Below are 25,390 nucleotides of genomic sequence, written 5' to 3' on the forward strand. Positions count from 1 at the left end.
AAAGAATATAATTCACAAGAAGAAAGAAGCTAGCAGCACCGAAGCTCAAGTGAAGCTGCTACTAGTACTACATCATCAGAAGAGCCGCGTGGATAATGCTAGCTAACGTGCACGTTAGCTGCGCTAGCAACGTTCCCCTGGCTAGCTCAAGCTCACCTTTCCCAGAGGTATGGACGGAGGAAATGTGGCAGAGGAAACAAGAGGCTACCCGTGGATAGACTGCAAAGCTGGGAAACTGGGCTGCTGTTCATCCATTTCGGATTGACCAGTCTTCAAAACGCAAGGGGTGTGTGTGTGTGTGTGTGTGTGTGTGTGTGTGTGTGTGTTACCCGCCTTGTAAACACTTATTCCTGGGTAAAACAATCAATTTATTTCGCCTGCTTTCCATCAGCACTGACAGTCATTTCAAACGGTTTCAACCTTTTCAACTTTTCTTTGAAATATTAAGCTTCATCACTATTTGTCCTACTCTTCCAGTTCCAGTCCAATCTCGTTTTGAGTTTTTAACTGCAGCCAAGCTGGTTATTGAGTAGTTTCCAAAGTTCACAGGGTTTATTTTTGTTTTCCTCAGTTTTGACATTGATGAAATTCTTTTTGGCAGTTTTGATCATGGAGCTTACGTCATTTCTTAGTCTGTTTCTTTCAATTTTGAGTTCAGTCACGTGGGCCTGGAGTTCACTGCTCGTGCTTTTGGAAAGCATTGACTGACTTTTATGACTTTTACTTTGCTGCTATCGATATTATTTCTGTTATGTTGTGTAACAGTTTAATGGTGTAATCTTTATTGCTACCCCCTTCCCCGTCAATGTATAGTGTTGGTCCACAGCGCAAACGTATTAGTTTAACAAAATCCGCATCTAAAATTGTGGCATAGATACGTTATTTTCCCCTGTGCAATTCCAGTCTCACATCTCACATCACATCGTCATTAAACAAATACCGGAAACAGACCGAAAACACTTTATTCCGAGTGTGCTTGCTTTTCTCTTTGAAAGTCATCACATAACGGCATTGTAATACACGGTTCGGCTGCATTACATATTACATATCTGCCGTAGTTCTCTATTTATAGAGCCCTGATGAGAAGACTTCTAGACAAACATGAGGAACTGCCGCCAACACTGAAAACGTGACATGGATCATAAATATATCAGCCATTAAACAACATCTTACATTTCTTTTCACACAATACGTCTCCTTGCAGTATCAACACTAATTCGGCTGACTTTTATATTTGATCCAATTGGTAGAGAGGCTGTATTTACACCATAAAGGTGCACAGCTGATATAAAGGGACACCTAGTGGTTAAAGCATGTTATTGCATTTCATTATTTTTATTATTAGATATTAATAGGATCCCTATAAAGTATATTCATTACTCGTTATTCTCTACTAATAGTTAATTAAAGACTGTATATAATGACTATTTTGCACATCCCTTTCAAGATTTTCTAAGGTTTAATGACATATCATATACACAAACGGTGTAGTTATGCAATGAATGAAAAACGTTGTGTATACCTCCAGCAATGTTAACTATGTTGAAGCACTTATTTTAACTGATATTATACATATGTATTATACTCTTATATAAGATGTATGTACATAGCAGAGGTGGGACCAAGTCATTGTTTTGCAAGTCCGAGTCAAGTCTTAAGTCTTTGCGCTCAAGTCCGAGTCAAGTCTCAAGTCATTGTTTTGCAAGTCCAAGTCAAGTCTCAAGTCAGGATGGGCAAGTTCAAGTCAAGTCAAGTCCTAAACTTTGACAAAACGAGTCATAAACAAGTCATTATGTGTTTTTCACCAAATGTAATGACATCGATCAACAGAATAATACTTAATAATCAAACAGCTCTTTATTAGTCACATTAATAATTTAATAATCCATTTTCTCTCTGCTGGTAAAGTAACGTGTGTTTTTCTAATTTAAGAGGGATCAGTAAGGTAAGGCTACCGTGACGGTTTGATTCAGAAGGAGTTTAATGGATAAGATCCCTGATGTTGAGGTAACCAGAATGTTTATTTCTACTGTGTACAACATGTTATAAGGGACCCACAATCTATCTTTATGCAAGGGATAATGTGCAGCGAGGCGGTCTCTATGGGGAAAAGAACACCTGCATCTAGATCCCTCTGCAGGTGGTACTTTAAGTATATTTTGATGCTAATACTTTTGTACTTTTACTTGTAACATTTTGAATGCAGGACTTTTTATTGTACAGGGTTCCTGCAGGTTTCGCCAACTCAAATGTAAGACTTTTTAACACCTTTTTAAGACCACTTTGAATAGAATTTAAGACCTATTTCACGGCAATAAAGTATGAAGGAAAATGTATATAAAGAAGAAATACGTCCCATAATCACTTACAAAGTAAATGTATTCATGTTCAACATAAGAACAGTGACTGAACACAACAGCGTAACAGTACAGAACTGTGTTAGCGTGTTAGACAAAAAGTGTGTGTATGTGTGTGCGTCTGTGTGTGCTTGAGTGTGTGTTAGGGCTGTGCAATTAATCATATTTTAATCGCAATTACGATTTTGGCCTGCCACAATTACGAAAACAACATAATCGTAAAAAACGATTATTTTGCTTTGCTAGGTTGTGACAGTGCACTACAACATATTTGATCTAATTAATTTTTTAGTAATGTATCATTTATTTAATAAATTTTTGTATTGGTTTTTCAGTTGAATTATACGTTCAGGGTAATCAACAGTTAAAAAGATACTGTTCAAATTATTATCTGTTTTAAAGTTCAATAAATGGATGTTTTCAAAGTCAATGAATAATCATATTTAATAATCATGATATTAATTATTGACCAACATAATCTTGATTATTGCCATAATCGAGCAGCCCTAGTGTGTGTGTGTGTGTGTGTGTGTGTGTGTGTGTGTGTGTGGTGTGTGTGTTTGTGTGTGTGTGTGTGTGTGTGTGTGGTGTGTGTGTGTGTGTGTGTGTGTGTGTGTGGGTGTCTCTGAGAGAGAGTGACAAAGAGCTATATTCAGAGCTCTGCTGCCTTGGCTACACTATTTCATCGTTGCTGTTGTATGATTGGTGTTTAGCTACGGTATTTAGCGTCTACAGCACCTCCGCTTTTAGGGTTGACGTAGACCCAAACTTAGCCCGCAGGTCCCCCGGTGTTGTTGCGGGAGCTGCTGCACTAGCTAGTAGCTAACGCTGCATTAGCTGCTGCTGCCTAGCTAACGCTTGCATTAGCTGCTGCTGCACTAGCTAACGCCTGCATTAGCTGCTGCTGCACTAGATAACGCTGCATTAGCTGCTGCTGCACTAGCTAACGCTGCTTAGCTGCTGCTCCACCAGCTAACGCTGCATTAGCTGCTGCACTAGCTAACGCTGCATTAGCTGCTGCTGCACTAGCTAACGCTGCATTAGCTGCTGCTGCACTAGCTAACGCTGCATTAGCTGCTGCTCCACCAGCTAACGCTGCATTAGCTGCTGCTCCACCAGCTAACGCTGCATTAGCTGCTGCTGCATTAGCTAACGCTACATTAGCAAAACAAACACTAATTTATTTTGCAAAAGATGCAGCGGGCTTCAAACACGTTCCCTCCACTGGTTTCAACCAAGCACTAAATTAGATGTTTTCCAACCAAATACGGTTGAACTTACACTTCCCCATATTTATTTGTAAGTAGATTCGAAGATAGGCTACATGAGCTGAAGCTTGGTTGCTAGGTTACTAGCTGGGTGTTCTCCAACAAGGGGCCGGGGGAAACAAAGTTAGTGATTACTGGTTCCATGATTTAATTCAATACAAATTGTTGGGGGGAATGAAAGGCTATTACCCGCAACTGGTTACTTTGCACCGGACATTTCCCCCAAAACAAATTTAGACGCTATCGCAACACAGAAGTACCTTTCAAATCCGATAATTTTTAAGACCTTCTGAATCATATTTAAGACCTTTTAAGGCCTTAAATTCTGATTATCAATGTAAGACTTTTTAAGACTTGTTAAGACCCCGCGGGAACCCTGATTGTAACTTTTTTTAATTGTCTGAACTTCTCCCACCTCTGACAATAAATCCTGAGTGTTTACCCTGCTCTGAAGGTTATTCTCATTTTAGAAATCCTGCACTCAGCTTTGCTTTCTCCAATATCATTGAAAAGCAGCCAGATGCTGCTTCTTTTTTTCGGTTTTCGCTCATTTCTTGACTTTTTTCCGACGCGCTTGCATTTAAATCCGGCTCCCCGTCTCCCCCGTCGCTCTGCACATGCTGTGCCCCCACCCTTCTTTCACATAATGGTATGATCCTAGTGTGTCCTCGCATATGATTGGCCGCATGGTGGCCCAGCTAAATAAAGACCCGCCCCTGCCTGCAAGGATTCTCAGCAAGAGTAGGAGCGGCTGAAGATTCTGCTTTCCCCGACGGGAGTCTGCTCTTCTAGCGGCAGCTCGCGATCGGCGTGTTGGAGACCTCTGAATTAAAGTAGCAAGTCACCTCAAGTCAGAAGGCTCAAGTCCAAGTCAAGTCCCGAGTCATTGGTGTTCAAGTCCAAGTCGAGTCGCAAGTCTTTTGTGATGTCAAGTCGAGTCTCAAGTCATAAAATGTGTGACTCGAGTCTGACTCGATTCCAAGTCATGTGACTCGAGTCCACACCTCTGGTAGATAGTATAAGAAATGTGCAGAACACGACAATTTAATGGTGGAGGTACACACATATTGATAGATGTCTTGTAATGCACTGTTGAGGAACCTGCGACCAAAGTTTTTCATCTCCGGCCTTGTCAGGTATTGAACAATCAATAAATAAAGAACACAGAATTATTAAATATAAAACACAGAATTTGTGTGATTATACTAAATGATTTACAAATATACACCACTGCATATTTACAACTGTTACACATGCTGATGTAACGCAAAATGTTTCCAACTTGGGATCAATAAAGTATATCTTATCTTAAGATGATCGATGGCTACTGCCATATTTGCAAAATGTGCCTCTGACCTTGACAAGTGCATGTTTCAGGCTTATCAATTAATGTAATGTAATGTTATCAATTAACAACAGGGTCACAACATAAGACCAGCTAGTTAAATAAAGCTCTTCTGACCTTAGCTGGACATGTGGGTAATGCTAGCCCATTATGGGCACAAGCAATTTTCACCCATTTATTAATTATATGTTTTACATTTGAGTGTTTCCTATCCCCTAAACCTCCAGGGATGGACACAGTTTAATACTGGCAACTTCTTATTATGGGAAATACGAAAACGTCTTTTAAAACTACAACTCCCAGTAGAGACGTGCCATAGAACATGTTGCGAACATGGTTGCGAAACACAATAGCCATGTGTAGTTCTGGGGACGGGGTGGGGGGTACGGGGTGGACCCGTTCAAATCCAGTTTTGGACAGTCTGCCGTGGTTCCATCCCATTTCAAGTGCTGTTCGACGCTCGGCACACTCTCCAATCACAGAGCTTGAAGACTATCACGGGGTTTGTCAAGCGACGCGGAGAGAATACTTACTTCCGGGTGTAATATTCTGTAAAGCAAATGAGCTGCTCCGACCCTCGGTCCTGACGGACTCCAACTTGTGTTTATTAATTAATCAAACAAATAAATAAACACAAGGATAATTATGTGTTATTGAGTAAATGGAGAATTGCACAGGGGAAAATAACGTATCTATGCCACAATTTTAGATGCGGATTTTGTTAAACTAATACGTTTGCTCTGTGGACCAACACTATACATTGACGGGGAAGGGGGTAGCAATAAAGATAACACCATTAAACAGTTACACAACATAACAGAAATAATATCGATAGCAGCGTCCCTAGCAACCACCTTGGTCACAATGAAAACGTTCTATAGACACAATTTCCTGAAGTAATCTTCGTAATAACTAGCAAACTAAAGATCATGTGCATCCACTGCACACATAATCTGAAATAACAACTCATATTTCTCGCATCAAATGACATCAAAACGCATTTTAATGGACCAAACTAACCTTTAAAATAGGCATTTTACACCGAGAATAAAACGAAGTTCGGCCATGTTTTTTTTTTCTGCAGGGAGAAATGTGAAGATCACGTGACATAGACGCCAGCCATTGGAATGAATGGTGAAAAAAAACGTAGGGATCTTACAATTTCAGAGGCGTTTTTGTAGAAATACTACGTCCTACGTTGTGGACCAACGTAGTTATTACACGTTTTTTTGTGAGACTCTAGCTTGTGAATTTACTCCAGGTGGAACTAAAGTCTGATTTAACACTTGATTATATTTCACATCATTCATCCACATCTGTGAAGTAACTAAAGGTATTAAATAAAGTACACCATTTACCTCTGAACTGTAGTGGAGTAGAAGTACACAGCAGCATCACATTGAAATACACAAGTAGGCTACCTCAGAATTGTACTTAGTTCAGGTACTTGAGTAAATGTACTTAGTTACTTTACACCTCTGCTGTTGTCTCAGTAAGGATTCCCAAAGACCTTGTTTTTTTTCTGCAGGCGTAAACACCTTTAGGCTTTAATATTTTCAGCGGGATTACTTCATGTTTACAGTTTATACAGAAACTACAAAAAGAACATTCTACAGAGAAAGTCACAGGCATACTTTTTGACACCATTTCAAAATAAAACATGGAACCGCGAGGAGCTGTTAATGCGACATTTATTTAAAAAAAAAAAAAGTTGGGAGAATCAAGGCATGAGGAAGAGGAGGAGGAAGAGGAGGAGGAAATTCAGATGTCATTTACAGTTGAACTCAAAAGAAACTGTTAAACAGCAACAGTTATACACAACCATTTACACAACCTGTACAAATATTCCCGAAAAATTTGCGATTTTTAAATTCAAAATAACTTAAATAGGCTTCTATGTAAAAGTGCAAATCCTTACGCGTGGGAGAGTAACAGAACGGGTGCTTTGTGGCTGGATATAGGGAGTTAAACATGTAAGGCATCACAAACACATGTGAACCCTCTCTTCAAAGCACAGTCATATATATATTTAATGCATTTAATATACCACGCTTTCATTTACGATTGTGTCATCATGATGCCTTACATTGCATTTCCGCAGTCTTAATATTGTAATAGTGACCATAACATTTGTGTGATTTGACAGAGAGCCCTTTTCTCTCTACACAAAAACACTAAAAAACACATTTCATTTCAGCGTCCGTAGTGTTGTCGGGCAGAAGGGGGGGGGGGGGGGGGGATGTGGGAAAGTCAGCCTTACATTACAGCAACGACACACTGTTTGGTAGTGTTCTCTACATTGGCTTTAAAAAATAAAAATAAATCACAGTAACCAGAGGCCATTTTGTACACGATGAGGTGGGGCAGTAGTAGTCCATAGGTTACAGGCTGTGTGTGTGTGTGTGTGTGTGTGTGTGTGTGTGTGTGTGTGTGTGTGTGTGTGTTGTGTGTGTGTGTGTGTGGTGTGTGTGTGTGTGTGTGTGTGTGTGTGTGTGTGTGTGTGTGTGTGTGTGTGTGTGTGTGTGTGTGTGTGTGATCTGCAAAAAGGTCATTTTTAGGTGAGTACACTCAAATGTGTTTGTGATTATGAACTCTATGGTCCAAGGGTTTCTCCACAAGTCAAACGGTCTATGAATCCACCTGCTATAATAATATATCGACATTGTCATCGAGCCAAATCATGTGCTGGAGAGTAAATGTTAATTATTACCTTTAAAAAAAGAATTGTTAAATAAGACTGAGGCACTCTTTATGTGCACAAACAATCCTGAAATTAAATACGGGGTAAAATCCCAAACTGTGATTTAATATTATATCAAATGTTTGTTTCTTGTCTTAAAGAAGTATGCTCTCATATTTGTATGTTGTGCCCCTAGATGTTTACATGCTTTAATGTTCAGAAAGCCCTAATGTATCCCTCTTTTCACCCTCTGTCTGAAACCAGAGCCCAGTCTGCTCTGATTGGTGAGCTGGCCGGCTCTGATGTGATTGGTTCTTAGAGATGTCCCGCCGCCTTAGCCTATCGTACAATGTGTTGGAGTAAACAAAGGAGTCCAATTGAGGGAACACAGGGATTTTAGCCTCTGCAGACCATTGACATGCACAGAAACCTATAGAACACACTACAGTCAAGGGTAAACCCCCCAAAAAGCATAATAGGGCCTCTTTAAATATGTGTCTTGTTGTTGTGATGCTGTGATGCAAGGAAAGAAAATCTGACTGACGTGTGTGTGTGTGTGTGTGTGTGTGTGTGTGTGTGTGTGTGTGTGTGTGTGTGTGTGTGTGTGTGTGTGTGTGTGTGTGTGTGTGTGTGTGTGTGTGTGTGTGTGTGTGTGTGTGTGTGTGTGTATTATACTGGCCGTAGTATAACGTGTAGACATTTTGAGCCCCACTAGTTAACTAGTTCTGCTTCTTTTTTGTAACTAGTTAACATGCCAGAGCTTTTGCAGTGCACTAGTTAACTTGTAAGACTTTTAGTGTCACTAGTACGGTCAGAGGGCCACTAGTTCATCAAAAGCTTACATGTTGGGACTTTGGTGCTACTAGTGCTGCTCCTGGCGTAACTAGTAAGGCTTATGTGGTAACTATCGGACAAAAGTGCCACTAGTTGCTGAAAAAGAGCGACTAGTATAATGTTTTATTTAACTAGTAAAGCAGAGTGCAAAACTAGTGACCATATATCTAACAAGTGAAATCAAAGAGCCAACTGTAGGTAGCTTCCGTCTGATATCAAGGATATGGAATAAATACTCAAATGGCTTGCTATATGTAGGTCAGAGTCTGAGCGCTGCTCCTCTTCCTGGAATGACTCAGAGTTTGATGAGCGCTCCCTCTTCTTCCTGCTCTCAGACACAGCCAGCTCCACTCTGTACTTCCTGGTTCCTCCCCTTCAGATCCACACTGAGGAGGAGGGCTGTAACCAACATGTGGGCAAAGTACAAGAGCTGATAGGCCACATTCACTGCACACACACACATGCTGTTCAGATAACCTGTCACACTAGTTTCAGCTCTCAGGAAGTGAAACTCACACTCGCTGCTGCTGAGTGGTGAAATGGCGCAGAAAGGAGTTCAGCTGGACCGGGAAACCTTCTCTTGTTCCATCTGTCTGGATCTACTGAAGGATCCGGTGGCTATTCCCTGTGGACACAGCTACTGCATGAAGTGTATTAAACAGCACTGGGATGGAGAGCTAATCCACAGCTGCCCTCAGTGCAGGCAGAGCTTCACACCGAGGCCTGTCCTGCTGAAGAACACCATGTTAGCAGCTTTAGTGGAGGAGCTGAAGAAGACTGGACCCCCAGCTGCTCCTGCTGATCTCTGCTATGCTGGAGCTGGAGATGTGGCCTGTGATGTCTGCACTGGGAGGAAACTGAGAGCCTGTAAGTCCTGCCTGGTGTGTCTGGCCTCTTACTGTGACCAACACCTCCAGCCTCATTATGAATCACCTGTCTTTAGAAAGCACAAGCTGGTGGAGCCCTCCAAGAAGCTCCAGGAGAACATCTGCTCTCGTCACGACGAGGTGAAGAAGCTGTTCTGCCGCACTGATCAGCAGAGTATCTGTTATCTCTGCTCTGTGGACGAACACAAAGGCCACGACACGGTGTCTGCTGCAGCAGAGAGGACTGAGAGGCAGAGAGAGCTGGAGGGGAGTCGACTAAACATCCAGCAGAGGATCCAGGACGGAGAGAAGGAGGTGAAGCTGCTTCAGCAGGAGGTGGAGGCCGTCAATGGCTCTGCTGATAAAGCAGTGGAGGACAGTGAGAAGACGTTCACTGAGCTGATCCGTCTCATGGAGAAGAGAAGCTCTGATGTGAAGCAGCAGCTCAGATCCCAGCAGAAGAGAGAAGTGAGTCGAGTCAGAGAGCTCCAGGAGAAGCTGGAGCAGGAGATGGCTGAGCTGAAGAGGAGAGACGCTGAGCTGAAGCTGCTGTCTCACACAGAGGATCACAACCAGTTCCTGCTCAGCTACCCCTCACTGCCAGCCCTCAGTGAAGCTACACACTCCTCCAGCATCAACATCCGTCCTCTGAGCTACTTTGAGGACGTGACGGCGGCCCTGTCAGCAGTCAGAGACAAACTACAGGACGTCCTGAGAGAGGAATGGACAAACGTCTCACCGACTGAAGTGGAGATTTTACTGTCAGCAGCAGAGCCCACCACCAGAGCTGGGTTCTTCACATATTCACAGGAGATCACTCTGGATCCAAACACAGCACACACACAGCTGGTATTATCTGAGGCGGGCAGAAAAGCAACACGCATGAAACAAGAACAGCCTTATTCTCGTCACCCAGACAGATTCACTGATTATCCTCAGGTCCTGAGTAGAGAGAGTCTGAGTGGACGTTGTTACTGGGAGGTGGAGTGGAGAGGGGGAGGAGTTGAAGTAGCAGTCGCATACAAGAGTATCAGCAGAGCATGGAAGCTGGAAAGTGTATTTGGATTCAATGACAAATCTTGGTCCTTAGAGTGTTTCCAAAACAGTTATTCATTTCATTACAACAGTATCCGCACTCCCGTCTCAGGTCCTCTGTCCTCCAGAGTAGGAGTGTACCTGGATCACAGAGCAGGTGTTCTGTCCTTCTACAGCGTCTCTGAAACCATGACTCTCCTCCACAGAGTCCAGACCACGTTCACTCAGCCGCTACATGCTGGAGTTTAGTCTTTATGATTATGGAGCCACTGCTGAGTTTCTGTAAACTCAAATAGCCTGAAGTCCTTGGAGGAACTCTTCTACTTCTTAAACTCACCGTGTGTCCTTCAGAGCTGATTGTCCATGTCTTCACTGCAGAGATCAGCTGTCAATCAAACATGATGGGCGGGGCTTCAACATCTTCTCACGAGTTGTTCTGTAGATGTTGGACTTTCTTCCGGCTCCTTCCTTTGTCTGTGTCGCCATGGAGGCTGTCACTGCTCAGGAGGATCCTTGTTCACCTGAACTGATATGTAAACTTTGCTCTAAATATGTGTTGGATATTTCTTTTGATTCTTGTTGTTGTTTCTCTTGTAGTGTACGAGTCTTCAGAGAGAAAGCAGCACAGCTTCTTTTATTCTACACATTTTATTCTGGCTCTAAAACAACAGAGACATTTATAATCACATGTATTATTCTGACAGATTAAATGTTATTGTTGCCCAAATTAACAAACACATGAGTTCCAGATGGTTATCACACTTATTTCATCATCACATGTTTATTTAAAATGATATTATGATGACTATATAATGATAACTAATTGTTGTTGTTGTTGTTGTTGTTGTTGTTGTTGTTGTCCAAATAGAAAGTGGGTACTCTGATGTTTTATAGAACATAACTCATCATGATAATAATCAATAAGTAAATCATGTCTGGTTCTGTTTGAAACAGCTGAGATGAAACACATCATGGTGGATAAAGAGAAACTGATCATGAAATCATTGAACACACTTTACTGATGGGATGTGTGATCAAAGGAAATGTTTGGATCATTAATAAAGGTTTGTCTTTCAAAAACAAAAACAGGATGTTCTTCTTGTGTTATGTCCAAGGTGCTACGAAGCTGATGGAGAACATGTGGAAGTGATCTGAGACTAAAACTGAGTTTCCTCCTGAAACAAAGCACAGTGTTCATCCTCACTCAGTCTGACCCCTCCCTCACTCAAACATCTTTGTACGCATAGCTATATTTCACAGGAGGGTTGCTTTAATACACATTTACTGTAGTTGTTTAAACCGTTTGAAATGACTGCCAGGAATAAGTGTTTAAAAGGCGGGTAAAGTGTTCCTGCAGCCCCTCCATAACGGTAATAATGATTAGAAATCATTTCCAGGGCAGAAAGCTGTTTTTAAAAGTGAAAAAACGATTTAAAACCGTTTAAAAAGCCATTTGAGTGCAGTTATCATGAGTCCCCACAGGAGGACGCACCAGCCAAGTGAGCACAGTGCAAAAACAGTCAAAAACACCCTAAAAAAAGGCAAATCAATGGATTTAAAGTGCAGGGAAGCTCCGCAACACACAGGTACATTCCTAAATCCCCACAATAGTGACAACGGTGATTTAAAAACAGCTTTCTGCCTTGGAAATGATTTCTAATCATTATTACCGTGATGGAGGGGCTGCAGGAACACTTTACCCGCCTTGTAAACACTTATTCCTGGGTAAAACAATCCATTTATTTCCGCCTGTTTTCCATCAGCACTGACAGTCATTTCAAACGGTTTAAACCTTTTCAACTTTTCTTTGAAATATTAAGCTTCATCACTATTTGTCCTACTCTTCCAGTTTCCATTTCACTTTCAAGCTTTCAACAAAGTCAGTGCATTTGAGCTGTAACAATTCTGATTCAAAGCATTTCTCCGCTAAGTTCAGCAGTCGCCATTCAACTGTTACAATATTCAGCTTTTCAGCTAAATTCAGCAACTTGTGCGCAGCTTACAGCATTTGCACGCATTTTCAGCAGGAAATGCATTTCCTAGTTGTGTCTTGTGCCTCTACTGCGACAAGTTTCACAAAACACGTTACTTACAGATAAACAAATATAGCTGCCAGCGTTAAGTGATCACCTCTGACATGCACATTTCACTTCCTGTCTGTTTTTGAACACTGTGATTTGAACTGCATTTATTTATCGTATGAATGCAAATGTATGTACGTAGAACCATATTGCTGTTGCTGTTGATGTGTAGATATACACGGACAGGATTGCTTTTTCATTTTGCTGTACCTGTACAATGACAATAATAGAACAGTCTCCACAACTCAACTTTATTAGCACTTAAATTAATTGTATAAAAACTGATATAATGGAAACATTTTGAAAGCAAATGCAAAGGAACAATTCTATAAAAATATAACAAATGACTTGAGTATATATATATATTGGTATACATTTATTATCTGCAGTGTTTTATTATGTGTGGTATCTCCCAACCTTGGCCTTGTTAATATGTTTCTGGATAGATTTTTACTTTTTATCATAAAGTACATTTATTCAAGTACTTTAATTAATTACAATTGCCATACTCTGTTACAGTAAAAGTCCTGCATTCAAAATGTTACTCAAGTAAAAGTACTCAGATCTTGTACGTGAGTAAAAGTAGAAGTACTCATATATTGTACTTGAGTAAAAGTAGAAGTACTCAGATCTTGTACTTGAGTAAAAGTAGAAGTACTCAGATCTTGTACTTGAGCAAAAGTAGAAATACTCAGATCTTGTACTTGAGTAAAAGTAGAAGTACTCAGATCTTGTACTTGAGTAAAAGTAGAAGTACTCAGATCTTGTACTTGAATAAAAGTAGAAGTACTCAGATCTTGTACTTGAGTAAAAGTAGAAGTACCAGAGTGTAGGAATACTCTGTTACAGTAAAAGTCCTGCATTCAAAATGTTCCTCAAGTGAAAGTAGAAAAGTATTCTCATCAAAATATAGTGAAAGTAACGACAGTAAAAGTAGTCGTTGTGCAGATTGGTCCATTTCAGAATAATATATATGATATGTTTTATAATGATTGATCATGAAAGTGTTCTCAAAGCTGGTAAAGGTGCAGCTAGTCTGAATGACTTTGTATACTGCAGGGTAGCTGGTGGATTTACTCCAGGTGGAACTAAAGTCTGATTCAACACTTGATTATATTTCACATCATTCATCCACATCTGTAAATCTGTAGCCACAGACTCATCCCTCCACAACAACGCACCAAGCGCCTCGGACAGTCCTTTGTGCCTGTAGCCATCAGGCTGCACAATAAGGGGTTAAATATGAAAAATAAATAAAATTAAATCACTGGTCATAAATATACACTGTTTCCACAACCCATGTTAACTTGTCACTTTAACTTATTCCGCACTTTAGAATTTAGATGACGACCAAATATGTATATATGCTGACAGTTATTTTACTCTTATTTTTATTCTTCTCCTATTTTCATAGTCTTTTATTATTATTATCATTATTTCCTTGATTTTATGTTATTTATTATTTATTTTAGATTTTATTGATCTGTGTGAATCTTTGCTGTACTGTTTTGTTCACGCTGACCCTGTTGCTGCTTTGTACAACTGAATCTCCCCTCGGGGATTAATAAAGGTTCATCTTATCTTATCTTAAACTAAAGGTATTAAATACATGTAGTTTAGTCAAAGTACACAGTAGCATCACATTGAAATACACAAGTACAAGTACCTCAGAATTGTACTTGAGTTCGGTACTTGAGTAAATGTACTTAGTTACTTCACACCTCTGCTGTTGTCTCAGTAAGGATTCCCAAAGACCTTGTTTTTTTTTCTGCAGGCGTAAACACCTTTAGGCTTTAATATTTTCAGCAGCGGATTACTTCATGTTTACAGTTTATACAGAACCTACAAAAAGAACATTCTACAGAGAAAGTCACAGGCATACTTTTTGACACCATTTCAAAAATAAAACATGGAACCGCGAGGAGCTGTTAATGCGACATTTATTTAAAAAAAAAAAAAAGTTGGGAGAATCAAGGCATGAGGAAGAGGAGGAGGAAGAGGAGGAGGAAATTCAGATGTCATTTACAGTTGAACTCAAAAGAAACTGTTAAACAGCAACAGTTATACACAACCATTTACACAACCTGTACAAATATTCCAGAAACATTTGCGATTTTTAAATTCAAAATAACTTAAATAGGCTTCTATGTAAAAGTGCAAATCCTTACGCGTGGGAGAGTAACAGAACGGGTGCTTTGTGGCTGGATATAGGGAGTTAAACATGTAAGGCATCACAAACACATGTGAACCCTCTCTTCAAAGCACAGTCATATATATATTTAATGCATTTAATATACCACGCTTTCATTACGATTGTGTCATCATGATGCCTACATTGCATTTCCGCAGTCTTAATATTGTAATAGTGACCATAACATTTGTGTGATTTGACAGAGAGCCCTTTTCTCTCTACACAAAAACACTAAAAAACACATTTCATTTCAGCGTCCGTAGTGTTGTCGGGCAGAAGGGGGGGGGGGGGGGGATGTGGGAAAGTCAGCCTTACATTACAGCAACGACACACTGTTGGTAGTGTTCTCTACATTGGCTTTAAAAATAAAAATAAATCACAGTAACCAGAGGCCATTTTGTACACGATGAGGTGTGTGTGTGTGTGTGTGTGTGGGTGTGTGTGTGTGTGTGTGTGTGTGTGGTGTGTGTGTGTGTGTGTGTGTGTTGTGTGTGTGTGTGTGTGTGTGTGTGTGTGTGTGCGTGTGTGTGTGTGTGTGTGTGCGTATTATACTATATTATAACGTGAGACATTTTGAGCCCCACTAGAACTAGTTCTGCTTCTTTTTTGTAACTAGTTAACATGTCAGAGCTTTTGCAGCGCACTAGTTAACTTGTAAGACTTTTAGTGTCACTAGTACGGTCAGAGGGCCACTAGTTCATCAAAAAGCTTACATGTTGGGACTTTGGTGCTACTAGTGCTGCTCCTGGCGTAACTAGTAAGGCTTATGTGGTAACTATCGGACAAAAGTGCCACTAGTTGCTGAAAAAGAGCGACTAGTATATGTTTTATTTAACTAGTAAAGCAGAGTGCCAAAACTAGTGACCATATATCTAACAAGTGAAATCAAAGAGCCAACTGTAGGCAGCTTCCGTCTGATATCAAGGATATGGAATAAATACTCAAATGGCTTGCTATATGTAGGTCAGAGTCTGAGCGCTGCTCCTCTTCCTGGAATGACTCAGAGTTTGATGAGCCCTCCCTCTTCTTCCTGCTCTCAGACACAGCCAGCTCCACTCTGTACTTCCTGGTTCCTCCCCTTCAGATCCACACTGAGGAGGAGGGCTGTAACCAACATGTGGGCAAAGTACAAGAGCTGATAGGCCACATTCACTGCACACACACACATGCTGTTCAGATAACCTGTCACACTAGTTTCAGCTCTCAGGAAGTGAAACTCACACACTCGCTGCTGCTGAGAGGTGAAATGGCGCAGAAAGGAGTTCAGCTGGACCGGGAGACCTTCTCTTGTTCCATCTGTCTGGATCTACTGAAGGATCCGGTCACTATTCCCTGTGGACACAGCTACTGCATGAAGTGTATTAAACAGCACTGGGATGGAGAGCTAATCCACAGCTGCCCTCAGTGCAGGCAGAGCTTCACACCAAGGCCTGTCCTGCTGAAGAACACCATGTTAGCAGCTTTAGTGGAGGAGCTGAAGAAGACTGGACCCCCAGCTGCTCCTGCTGATCTCTGCTATGCTGGAGCTGGAGATGTGGCCTGTGATGTCTGCACTGGGAGGAAGCTGAGAGCCTGTAAGTCCTGCCTCGTGTGTCTTATATCGTACTGCGAGAAGCACCTCCAGTCTCATTATAACGTAGCTCAATTAAAAAAACACAAGCTGGTGGAGCCCTCCAAGAAGCTCCAGGAGAACATCTGCTCTCGTCACGACGAGGTGAAGAAGCTGTTCTGCCGCACTGATCAGCAGAGTATCTGTTCTCTCTGCTCTGTGGACGAACACAAAGGCCACAACACGGTGTCAGCTGCAGCAGAGAGGACTGAGAGGCAGAGAGAGCTGGAGGGGAGTCGACTAAACATCCAGCAGAGAATCGAGGACGGAGAGACGGAGATGAAGCTGCTTCAGCAGGAGGTGGAGGCCGTCAATGGCTCTGCTGATAAAGCAGTGGAGGACAGTGAGAAGACGTTCACTGAGCTGATCCGTCTCATGGAGAAGAGAAGCTCTGATGTGAAGCAGCAGGTCAGATCCCAGCAGAAGAGAGAAGTGAGTCGAGTCAGAGAGCTCCAGGAGAAGCTGGAGCAGGAGATGGCTGAGCTGAAGAGGAGAGATGCTGAGCTGAAGCTGCTGTCTCACACAGAGGATCACAACCACTTTCTGCTCAGCTACCCCTCACTGCCAGCCCTCAGTGAAGCTACACACTCCTCCAGCATCAACATCCGTCCTCTGAGCTACTTTGAGGACGTGACGGCGGCCCTGTCAGCAGTCAGAGACAAACTACAGGACGTCCTGAGAGAAGAATGGACAAACGTCTCACCGACTGAAGTGGAGGTTTTACTGTCAGCAGCAGAGCCCACCTCCAGAGCTGGGTTCTTCACATATTCACAGGAGATCACTCTGGATCCAAACACAGCAACACACAGCTGGTATTATGTGAGGGGGGCCAGAAAAGCAACATACATGAAACAAGACAGTCTTATTCTCGTCACCAGACAGATTCACTGATTATTCTCAGGTCCTGAGTAGAGAGAGTCTGACTGACGTGTTACTGGGAGGTGGAGTGGAGAGGGGTAGTAGATTGTGTAGCAGTCGCATACAAGAATATCAGCAGAGCAGGGGGATGAAAGTTATTTGGAAGACAATGACAAATCTTGGTCCTTAGATTGTGACCAAAACAGTTATTCATTTCGTTTACAACAGTATCCGCACTCCCGTCTCAGGTCCTCCTGTCCTCCAGAGTAGGAGTGTACCTGGATCACAGAGCAGGTGTTCTGTCCTTCTACAGCGTCTCTGAAACCATGACTCTCATCCACAGGAGTCCAGACCACGTTCACTCAGCCGCTACATGCTGGAGTTTATCTTATGGAGCCACTGCTGAGTTTTGTAAAACCAAAATAGCCTGAAGTCCTTGGAGGAACTCTTCTACTTCTTAAACTCACCGTGTGTCCTTCAGAGATGATTGTCATGGTCTTACTGGCAAGAAGATCAGCTGTCAATCAAAACATGATGGGATGTGCTTCAACAGTCTCTCACAGTTGTTCTGTAGATGTTGGACTTTCTTCCGGCATCCTTCCTGTGTCTGTGTCGCCATGGAGGCTGTCACTGCTCAGGAGGATCCTTGTTCACCTGAACTGATGTGTAAACTTTGCTCTAAATATGTGTTGGATATTTCTTTTGATTCTTGTTGTTGTTTCTCTTGTAGTGCACGAGTCTTCAGAGAGAAAGCAGCACAGCTTCTTTTATTCTACACATTTTATTCTGGCTCTAAACAACAGAGACATTTATAAGCACATGTATTATTCTGACAGATTAAATGTTATTGTTGCCCAAATTAACAAACACATGAGTTCCCAGATGGTTATCACACTTATTTCATCATCACATGTTTATTTAAAATGATATTATGATGACTATATAATGATAACTAATTGTTGTTGTTGTTGTTGTCTGTTGTTGTTGTCCAAATAGAAGGTGGGTACTCTGATGTTTTATAGAACATAACTCATCATGATAATAATCAATAAGGAAATCATGTCTGGTTCTGTTTGAAACAGCTGAGATGAAACACATCATGGTGGATAAAGAGAAACTGATCATGAAATCATTGAACACACTTTACTGATGGGATGTGTGATCAAAGGAAATGTTTGGATCATTAATAAGGTTTATCTTTCAAAAAACAAAAACAGGATGTTCTTCTTGTGTTATGTCCAGTGGTGTAGTAGTGGGCGTTGGACGCGGGGGTACGCCGTACCCCCACTTATTTGGAGCATGATCTTGTTTTTAATAGTCTAATAAATATAAAATCATTGCCAGTCTTATCAGTTGCAAGTGTGTATTTGTTGTAATAATGACAAAAACATAATACATTTCACAGTAATGGCCTATAATAAAAAATAAAAACAATTTCCTTCAAAAGATGATTCGTCATCACGCTGGTGACCCCGCAGCGAGCTCACCGCCCGCCGATTTTGCGGCAGCTCTTTCCCTCAAGAACGCTAACGAAAAAGCTCTATAATGGAAGGTAAACGTTTTTTTACTTGACTTTTCTAAAAAGAATATAATTCACAAGAAGAAAGAAGCTAGCAGCACCGAAGCTCAAGTGAAGCTGCTACTAGTACTACATCATCAGAAGAGCCGCGTGGATAATGCTAGCTAACGTGCACGTTAGCTGCGCTAGCAACGTTCCCCTGGCTAGCTCAAGCTCACCTTTCCCAGAGGTATGGACGGAGGACATGTGGCAGAGGAAACAAGAGGCTACCCGTGGATAGACTGCAAAGCTGGGAAACTGGGCTGCTGTTCATCCATTTCGGATTTATCAGTCTTCAAAACGCAAGGGGTGTGTGTGTGCGTGTGTGTGTGTGTGTGTGTTACCCGCCTTGTAAACACTTATTCCTGGGTAAAACAATCAATTTATTTCCGCCTGATTTCCATCAGCACTGACAGTCATTTCAAACGGTTTCAACCTTTTCAACTTTTCTTTGAAATATTAAGCTTCATCACTATTTGTCCTACTCTTCCAGTTCCAGTCCAATCTCGTTTTGAGTTTTTTACTGCAGCCAAGCTGGTTATTGAGTAGTTTCCAAAGTTCACAGGGTTTATTTTTGTTTTCCTCAGTTTTGACATTGATGAAATTCTTTTTGGCAGTTTTGATCATGGAGCTTACGTCATTTCTTAGTCTGTTTCTTTCAATTTTGAGTTCAGTCACGTGGGCCTGGAGTTCACTGCTCGTGCTTTTGGAAAGCATTGACTGACTTTTATGACTTTTACTTTGCTGCTATCGATATTATTTCTGTTATGTTGTGTAACAGTTTAATGGTGTAATCTTTATTGCTACCCCCTTCCCCGTCAATGTATAGTGTTGGTCCACAGCGCAAACGTATTAGTTTAACAAAATCCGCATCTAAAATTGTGGCATAGAACGTTATTTTCCCCTGTGCAATTCCAGTCTCACATCACATCGTCATAAACAAATACCGGAAACAGACCGAAAACACTTTATTCCGAGTGTGCTTGCTTTTCTCTTTGAGGTCATCACATAACGGCATTGTAATACACGGTTCGGCTGCATTAAATATTACATATCTGCCGTAGTTCTGTATTTATAGAGCCCTGATGAGAAGACTTCTAGACAAACATGAGGAACTGCCGCCACACACTGAAAACGTGACATGGATCATAAATATCAGCCATTAAACAACATCTTACATTTATTTTCACACAATGCGTCTCCTTGCAGTATCAACACTAATTCGGCTGACTTTTATATTTGATCCAATTGGTAGATAGGCTGTATTTACACCATAAAGGTGCACAGCTGATATAAAGGGACACCTAGTGGTTAAAGCATGTTATTGCATTTCATTATTTTTATTATTAGATATTAATAGGATCCCTATAAAGTATATTCATTACTCGTTATTCTCTACTAATAGTTAATTAAAGACTGTATATAATGACTATTTTGCACATCCCTTTCAAGATGTTCTAAGGTTTATTGACATATCATATACACAAACGGTGTAGTTATGCAATGAATGAAAAACGTTGTGGATACCTCCAGCAATGTTAACTATGTTGAAGCACTTATTTTAACTGATATTATACATATGTATTATACTCTTATATAAGATGTATGTAGATAGTATAAGAAATGTGCAGAACACGACAATTTAATGGTGGAGGTACACACATATTGATAGATGTCTTGTAATGCACTGTTGAGGAACCTGCGACCAAAGTTTTTCATCTCCGACCTTGTCAGGTATTGAACAATCAATAAATAAAGAACACAGAATTATTAAATATAAAACACAGAATTTGTGTGATTATACTAAATGATTTACAAATATACACCACTGCATATTTACAACTGTTACACATGCTGATGTAACGCAAATGTTCCAACTTGGGATCAATAAAGTATATCTTATCTTAAGATGATCGATGGCTACTGCCATATTTGCAAAATGTGCCTCTGACCTTGACAAGTGCATGTTTCAGGCTTATCAATTAACAACAGGGTCACAAACATAAGACCAGCTGTTAAATAAAGCTCTTCTGACCTTAGCTGGCATGTGGGTAATGCTGCCCATTATGGGCACAAGCAATTTTCACCCATTTATTAATTATATGTTTTACATTTGTGTGTTTCCTATCCCCTAAACCTCCAGGGATGGACACAGTTTAATACTGGCAACTTCTTATTATGGGAAATACGAAAACGTCTTTTAAAACTACAACTCCCAGTAGAGACGTGCCATAGAACATGTTGCGAACATGGTTGCGAAACACAATAGCCAGCATGTGTAGTTCTGGGACGGGGTGGGGGGAGGGGAGGGGGGTACGGGGTGGACCCGTTCAAATCCAGTTTTGGACAGTCTGCCGTGGTTCCATCCCATTTCAATCGTGCTGTTCGACGCTCGCACACTCTCCAATCACAGAGCTTGAAGACTATCACGGGGTTTGTCAAGCGACGCGGAGAGAATACTTACTTCCGGGTGTAATATTCTGTAAAGCAAATGAGCTGCTCCGACCCTCGGTCCTGACGGACTCCAACTTGTGTTTATTAATTAATCAAACAAATAAATAAACACAGGATAATGATGTGTTATTGAGTAAATGGAGAATTGCACAGGGGAAAATAACGTATCTCTGCCACAAAGAACGAGATCGCGGATACAAGCGGCCGAGATGGGTTTTCTCCGCAGGGTGGCTGGTGTCTCCCTTAGGGATAAGGTGAGAAGTTCGGTCATCAGGGAGGGACTCGGAGTTGAGCCGCTCCTCCTTCGCGTCGAAAGGAGCCAGTTGAGGTGGTTCGGGCACCTAGTTAGGATGCCACCTGGGCGCCTCCCTAGGGAGGTGTTCCAGGCACGTCCAGCTGGGAAGAGACCAAGGGGTAGACCTAGGACCAGGTGGAGGGATTATATCTCTTCGCTGGCCTGGGAGCGCCTTGGGATCCCCCAGTCAGAGCTGGTTGATGTCGCCAGGGAAAAGAAAGTTTGGGGCTCTCTGCTGGAACTGCTACCCCCGCGACCCGACCACGGATAAGCGGGAGAAGATGGATGGATGGATATGCCACAATTTTAGATGCGGATTTTGTTAAACTAATACGTTTGCTCTGTGGACCAACACTATACATTGACGGGGAAAGGGGTAGCAATAAAGATAACACCATTAAACAGTTACACAACATAACAGAAATTATATCGATAGCAGCGTCCCTAGCAACCACCTTGGTCACAATGAAAACGTTCTATAGACACAATTTCCTGAAGTAATCTTCGTAATAACCAGCAAACTAAAGATCATGTGCATCCACTGCACACATAATCTGAAATAACAACTCATATTTCTCGCATCAAATGACATCAAAACGCATTTTAATGACCAAACTAACCTTAAAATAGGCATTTTACACCGAGAATAAAACGAAGTTCGGCCATGTTTTTTTTTTTCTGCAGGGAGAAATGTGAAGATCACGTGACATAGACGCCAGCCATTGGAATGAATGGTGAAAAAAAACGTAGGGATCTTACAATTTCAGAGGCGTTTTTGTAGAAATACTACGTCCTACGTTGTGGACCAACGTAGTTATTACACGTTTTTTTGTGAGACTCTAGCTTGTGAATTTACTCCAGGTGGAACTAAAGTCTGATTTAACACTTGATTATATTTCACATCATTCATCCACATCTGTGAAGTAACTAAAGGTATTAAATAAAGTACACCATTTACCTCTGAACTGTAGTGGAGTAAAAGTACACAGCAGCATCACATTGAAATACACAAGTAGGCTACCTCAGAATTGTACTTGAGTTCGGTACTTGAGTAAATGTACTTAGTTACTTTACACCTCTGCTGTTGTCTCAGTAAGGATTCCCAAAGACCTTGTTTTTTTTCTGCAGGCGTAAACACCTTTAGGCTTTAATATTTTCAGCGGGATTACTTCATGTTTACAGTTTATACAGAACCTACAAAAAGAACATTCTACAGAGAAAGTCACAGGCATACTTTTTGACACCATTTCAAAATAAAGCATGGAACCACGAGGAGCTGTTAATGCGACATTTATTTAAAAAAAAAAAAAGTTGGGAGAATCAAGGCATGAGGAAGAGGAGAGGAAGAGGAGGAGGAAATTCAGATGTCATTTACAGTTGAACTCAAAAGAAACTGTTAAACAGCAACAGTTATACACAACCATTTACACAACCTGTACAAATATTCCAGAAACATTTGCGATTTTTAAATTCAAAATAACTTAAATAGGCTTCTATGTAAAAGTGCAAATCCTTACGCGTGGGAGAGTAACAGAACGGGTGCTTTGTGGCTGGATATAGGGAGTTAAACATGTAAGGCATCACAAACACATGTGAACCCTCTCTTCAAAGCACAGTCATATATATATTTAATGCATTTAATATACCACGCTTTCATTTACGATTGTGTCATCATGATGCCTTACATTGCATTTCCGCAGTCTTAATATTGTAATAGTGACCATAACATTTGTGTGATTTGACAGAGAGCCCTTTTCTCTATACACAAAAACACTAAAAAACACATTTCATTTCAGCGTCCGTAGTGTTGTCGGGCAGAAGGGGGGGGGGGGGGGGGGGGGGATGTGGGAAAGTCAGCCTTACATTACAGCACGACACACTGTTTGGTAGTGTTCTCTACATTGGCTTTAAAAATAAAAATAAATCACAGTAACCAGAGGCCATTTTGTACACGATGAGGTGTGTGTGTGTGTGTGTGTGTGTGTGTGTGTGTGTGTGTGTGTGTGTGTGTTGGTGTGTGTGTGTGTGTGTGTGTGTGTGTGTGTGTGCGTATTATACTATATATAACGTGAACATTTTGAGCCCCACTAGAACTAGTTCTGCTTCTTTTTTGTAACTAGTTAACATGTCAGAGCTTTTGCAGCGCACTAGTTAACTTGTAAGACTTTTAGTGTCACTAGTACGGTCAGAGGGCCACTAGTTCATCAAAAAGCTTACATGTTGGGACTTTGGTGCTACTAGTGCTGCTCCTGGCGTAACTAGTAAGGCTTATGTGGTAACTATCGGACAAAAGTGCCACTAGTTGCTGAAAAAGAGCGACTAGTATAATGTTTTATTTAACTAGTAAAGCAGAGTGCCAAACTAGTGACCATATATCTAACAAGTGAAATCAAAGAGCCAACTGTAGGCAGCTTCCGTCTGATATCAAGGATATGGAATAAATACTCAAATGGCTGGTCATGTGTAGGTCAGAGTCTGAGCGCTGCTCCTCTTCCTGGAATGACTCAGAGTTTGATGAGCCCTCCCTCTTCTTCCTGCTCTCAGACACAGCCAGCTCCACTCTGTACTTCCTGGTTCCTCCCTTCAGATCCACACTGAGGAGGAGGGCTGTAACCAACATGTGGGCAAAGTACAAGAGCTGATAAGCCACATTCACTGCACACACACATGCTGTTCAGATAACCTGTCACACTAGTTTCAGCTCTCAGGAAGTGAAACTCACACACTCGCTGCTACTGAGAGGTGAAATGGCGCAGAAAGGAGTTCAGCTGGACCGGGAAACCTTCTCTTGTTCCATCTGTCTGGATCTACTGAAGGATCCGGTGACTATTCCCTGTGGACACAGCTACTGCATGAAGTGTATTAAACAGCACTGGGATGGAGAGCTAATCCACAGCTGCCCTCAGTGCAGGCAGAGCTTCACACCGAGGCCTGTCCTGCTGAAGAACACCATGTTAGCAGCTTTAGTGGAGGAGCTGAAGAAGACTGGACCCCCAGCTGCTCCTGCTGATCTCTGCTATGCTGGAGCTGGAGATGTGGCCTGTGATGTCTGCACTGGGAGGAAACTGAGAGCCTGTAAGTCCTGCCTCGTGTGTCTGGCCTCTTACTGTGACCAACACCTCCAGCCTCATTATGAATCACCTGTCTTTAAAAAGCACAAGCTGGTGGAGCCCTCCAAGAAGCTCCAGGAGAACATCTGCTCTCGTCACGACGAGGTGAAGAAGCTGTTCTGCCGCACTGATCAGCAGAGTATCTGTTCTCTCTGCTCTGTGGACGAACACAAAGGCCACGACACGGTGTCAGCTGCAGCAGAGAGGACTGAGAGGCAGAGAGAGCTGGAGGGGAGTCGACTAAACATCCAGCAGAGGATCCAGGACGGAGAGAAGGAGGTGAAGCTGCTTCAGCAGGAGGTGGAGGCCGTCAACGGCTCTGCTGATAAAGCAGTGGAGGACAGTGAGAAGACGTTCACTGAGCTGATCCGTCTCATGGAGAAGAGAAGCTCTGATGTGAAGCAGCAGCTCAGATCCCAGCAGAAGAGAGAAGTGAGTCGAGTCAGAGAGCTCCAGGAGAAGCTGGAGCAGGAGATCTCTGAGCTGAAGAGGAGAGACGCTGAGCTGACGCTGCTGTCTCACACAGAGGATCACAACCAGTTCCTGCTCAGCTACCCCTCACTGCCAGCCCTCAGTGAAGCTACACACTCCTCCAGCATCAACATCCGTCCTCTGAGCTACTTTGAGGACGTGACGGCGGCCCTGTCAGCAGTCAGAGACAAACTACAGGACGTCCTGAGAGAGGAATGGACAAACGTCTCACCGACTGAAGTGGAGTTTTACTGTCAGCAGCAGAGCCCACCACCAGAGCTGGGTTCTTAACATATTCACAGGAGATCACTCTGGATCCAAACACAGCAACACAGAGCTGGTATTATCTGAGGGGGGCAGAAAAGCAACACGCATGAG

General features: G+C 41.9%; 2 protein-coding genes across 2 annotated transcripts; both read left to right on the plus strand.

Annotated features, from left to right (window-relative positions):
* Positions 1-9,013: 9,013 nt before the first annotated feature.
* On the plus strand, positions 9,014-10,659 carry LOC117546230 (tripartite motif-containing protein 16-like). The gene has a single exon (XM_034216392.1). It carries the CDS (start codon positions 9,024-9,026, stop codon positions 10,632-10,634), a length of 1,611 nt encoding a protein of 536 aa, XP_034072283.1. The 5' UTR covers positions 9,014-9,023; the 3' UTR covers positions 10,635-10,659.
* A 5,178-nt stretch (positions 10,660-15,837) lies between these two features.
* LOC117546231 (E3 ubiquitin/ISG15 ligase TRIM25-like) lies at positions 15,838-25,303 on the plus strand. The gene is made up of 2 exons (XM_034216393.1): positions 15,838-16,235; positions 24,511-25,303. The coding sequence occupies exons 1-2, from the start codon at positions 15,904-15,906 to the stop codon at positions 25,301-25,303; spliced, it is 1,125 nt and encodes a 374-aa protein (XP_034072284.1). The 5' UTR covers positions 15,838-15,903.
* The last annotated feature ends 87 nt before the right edge of the window (positions 25,304-25,390 follow it).

This window comes from Gymnodraco acuticeps, unplaced genomic scaffold (assembly GCF_902827175.1).
Source record: "Gymnodraco acuticeps unplaced genomic scaffold, fGymAcu1.1, whole genome shotgun sequence".
In the NCBI taxonomy this organism is placed as follows: domain Eukaryota; kingdom Metazoa; phylum Chordata; class Actinopteri; order Perciformes; family Bathydraconidae; genus Gymnodraco; species Gymnodraco acuticeps.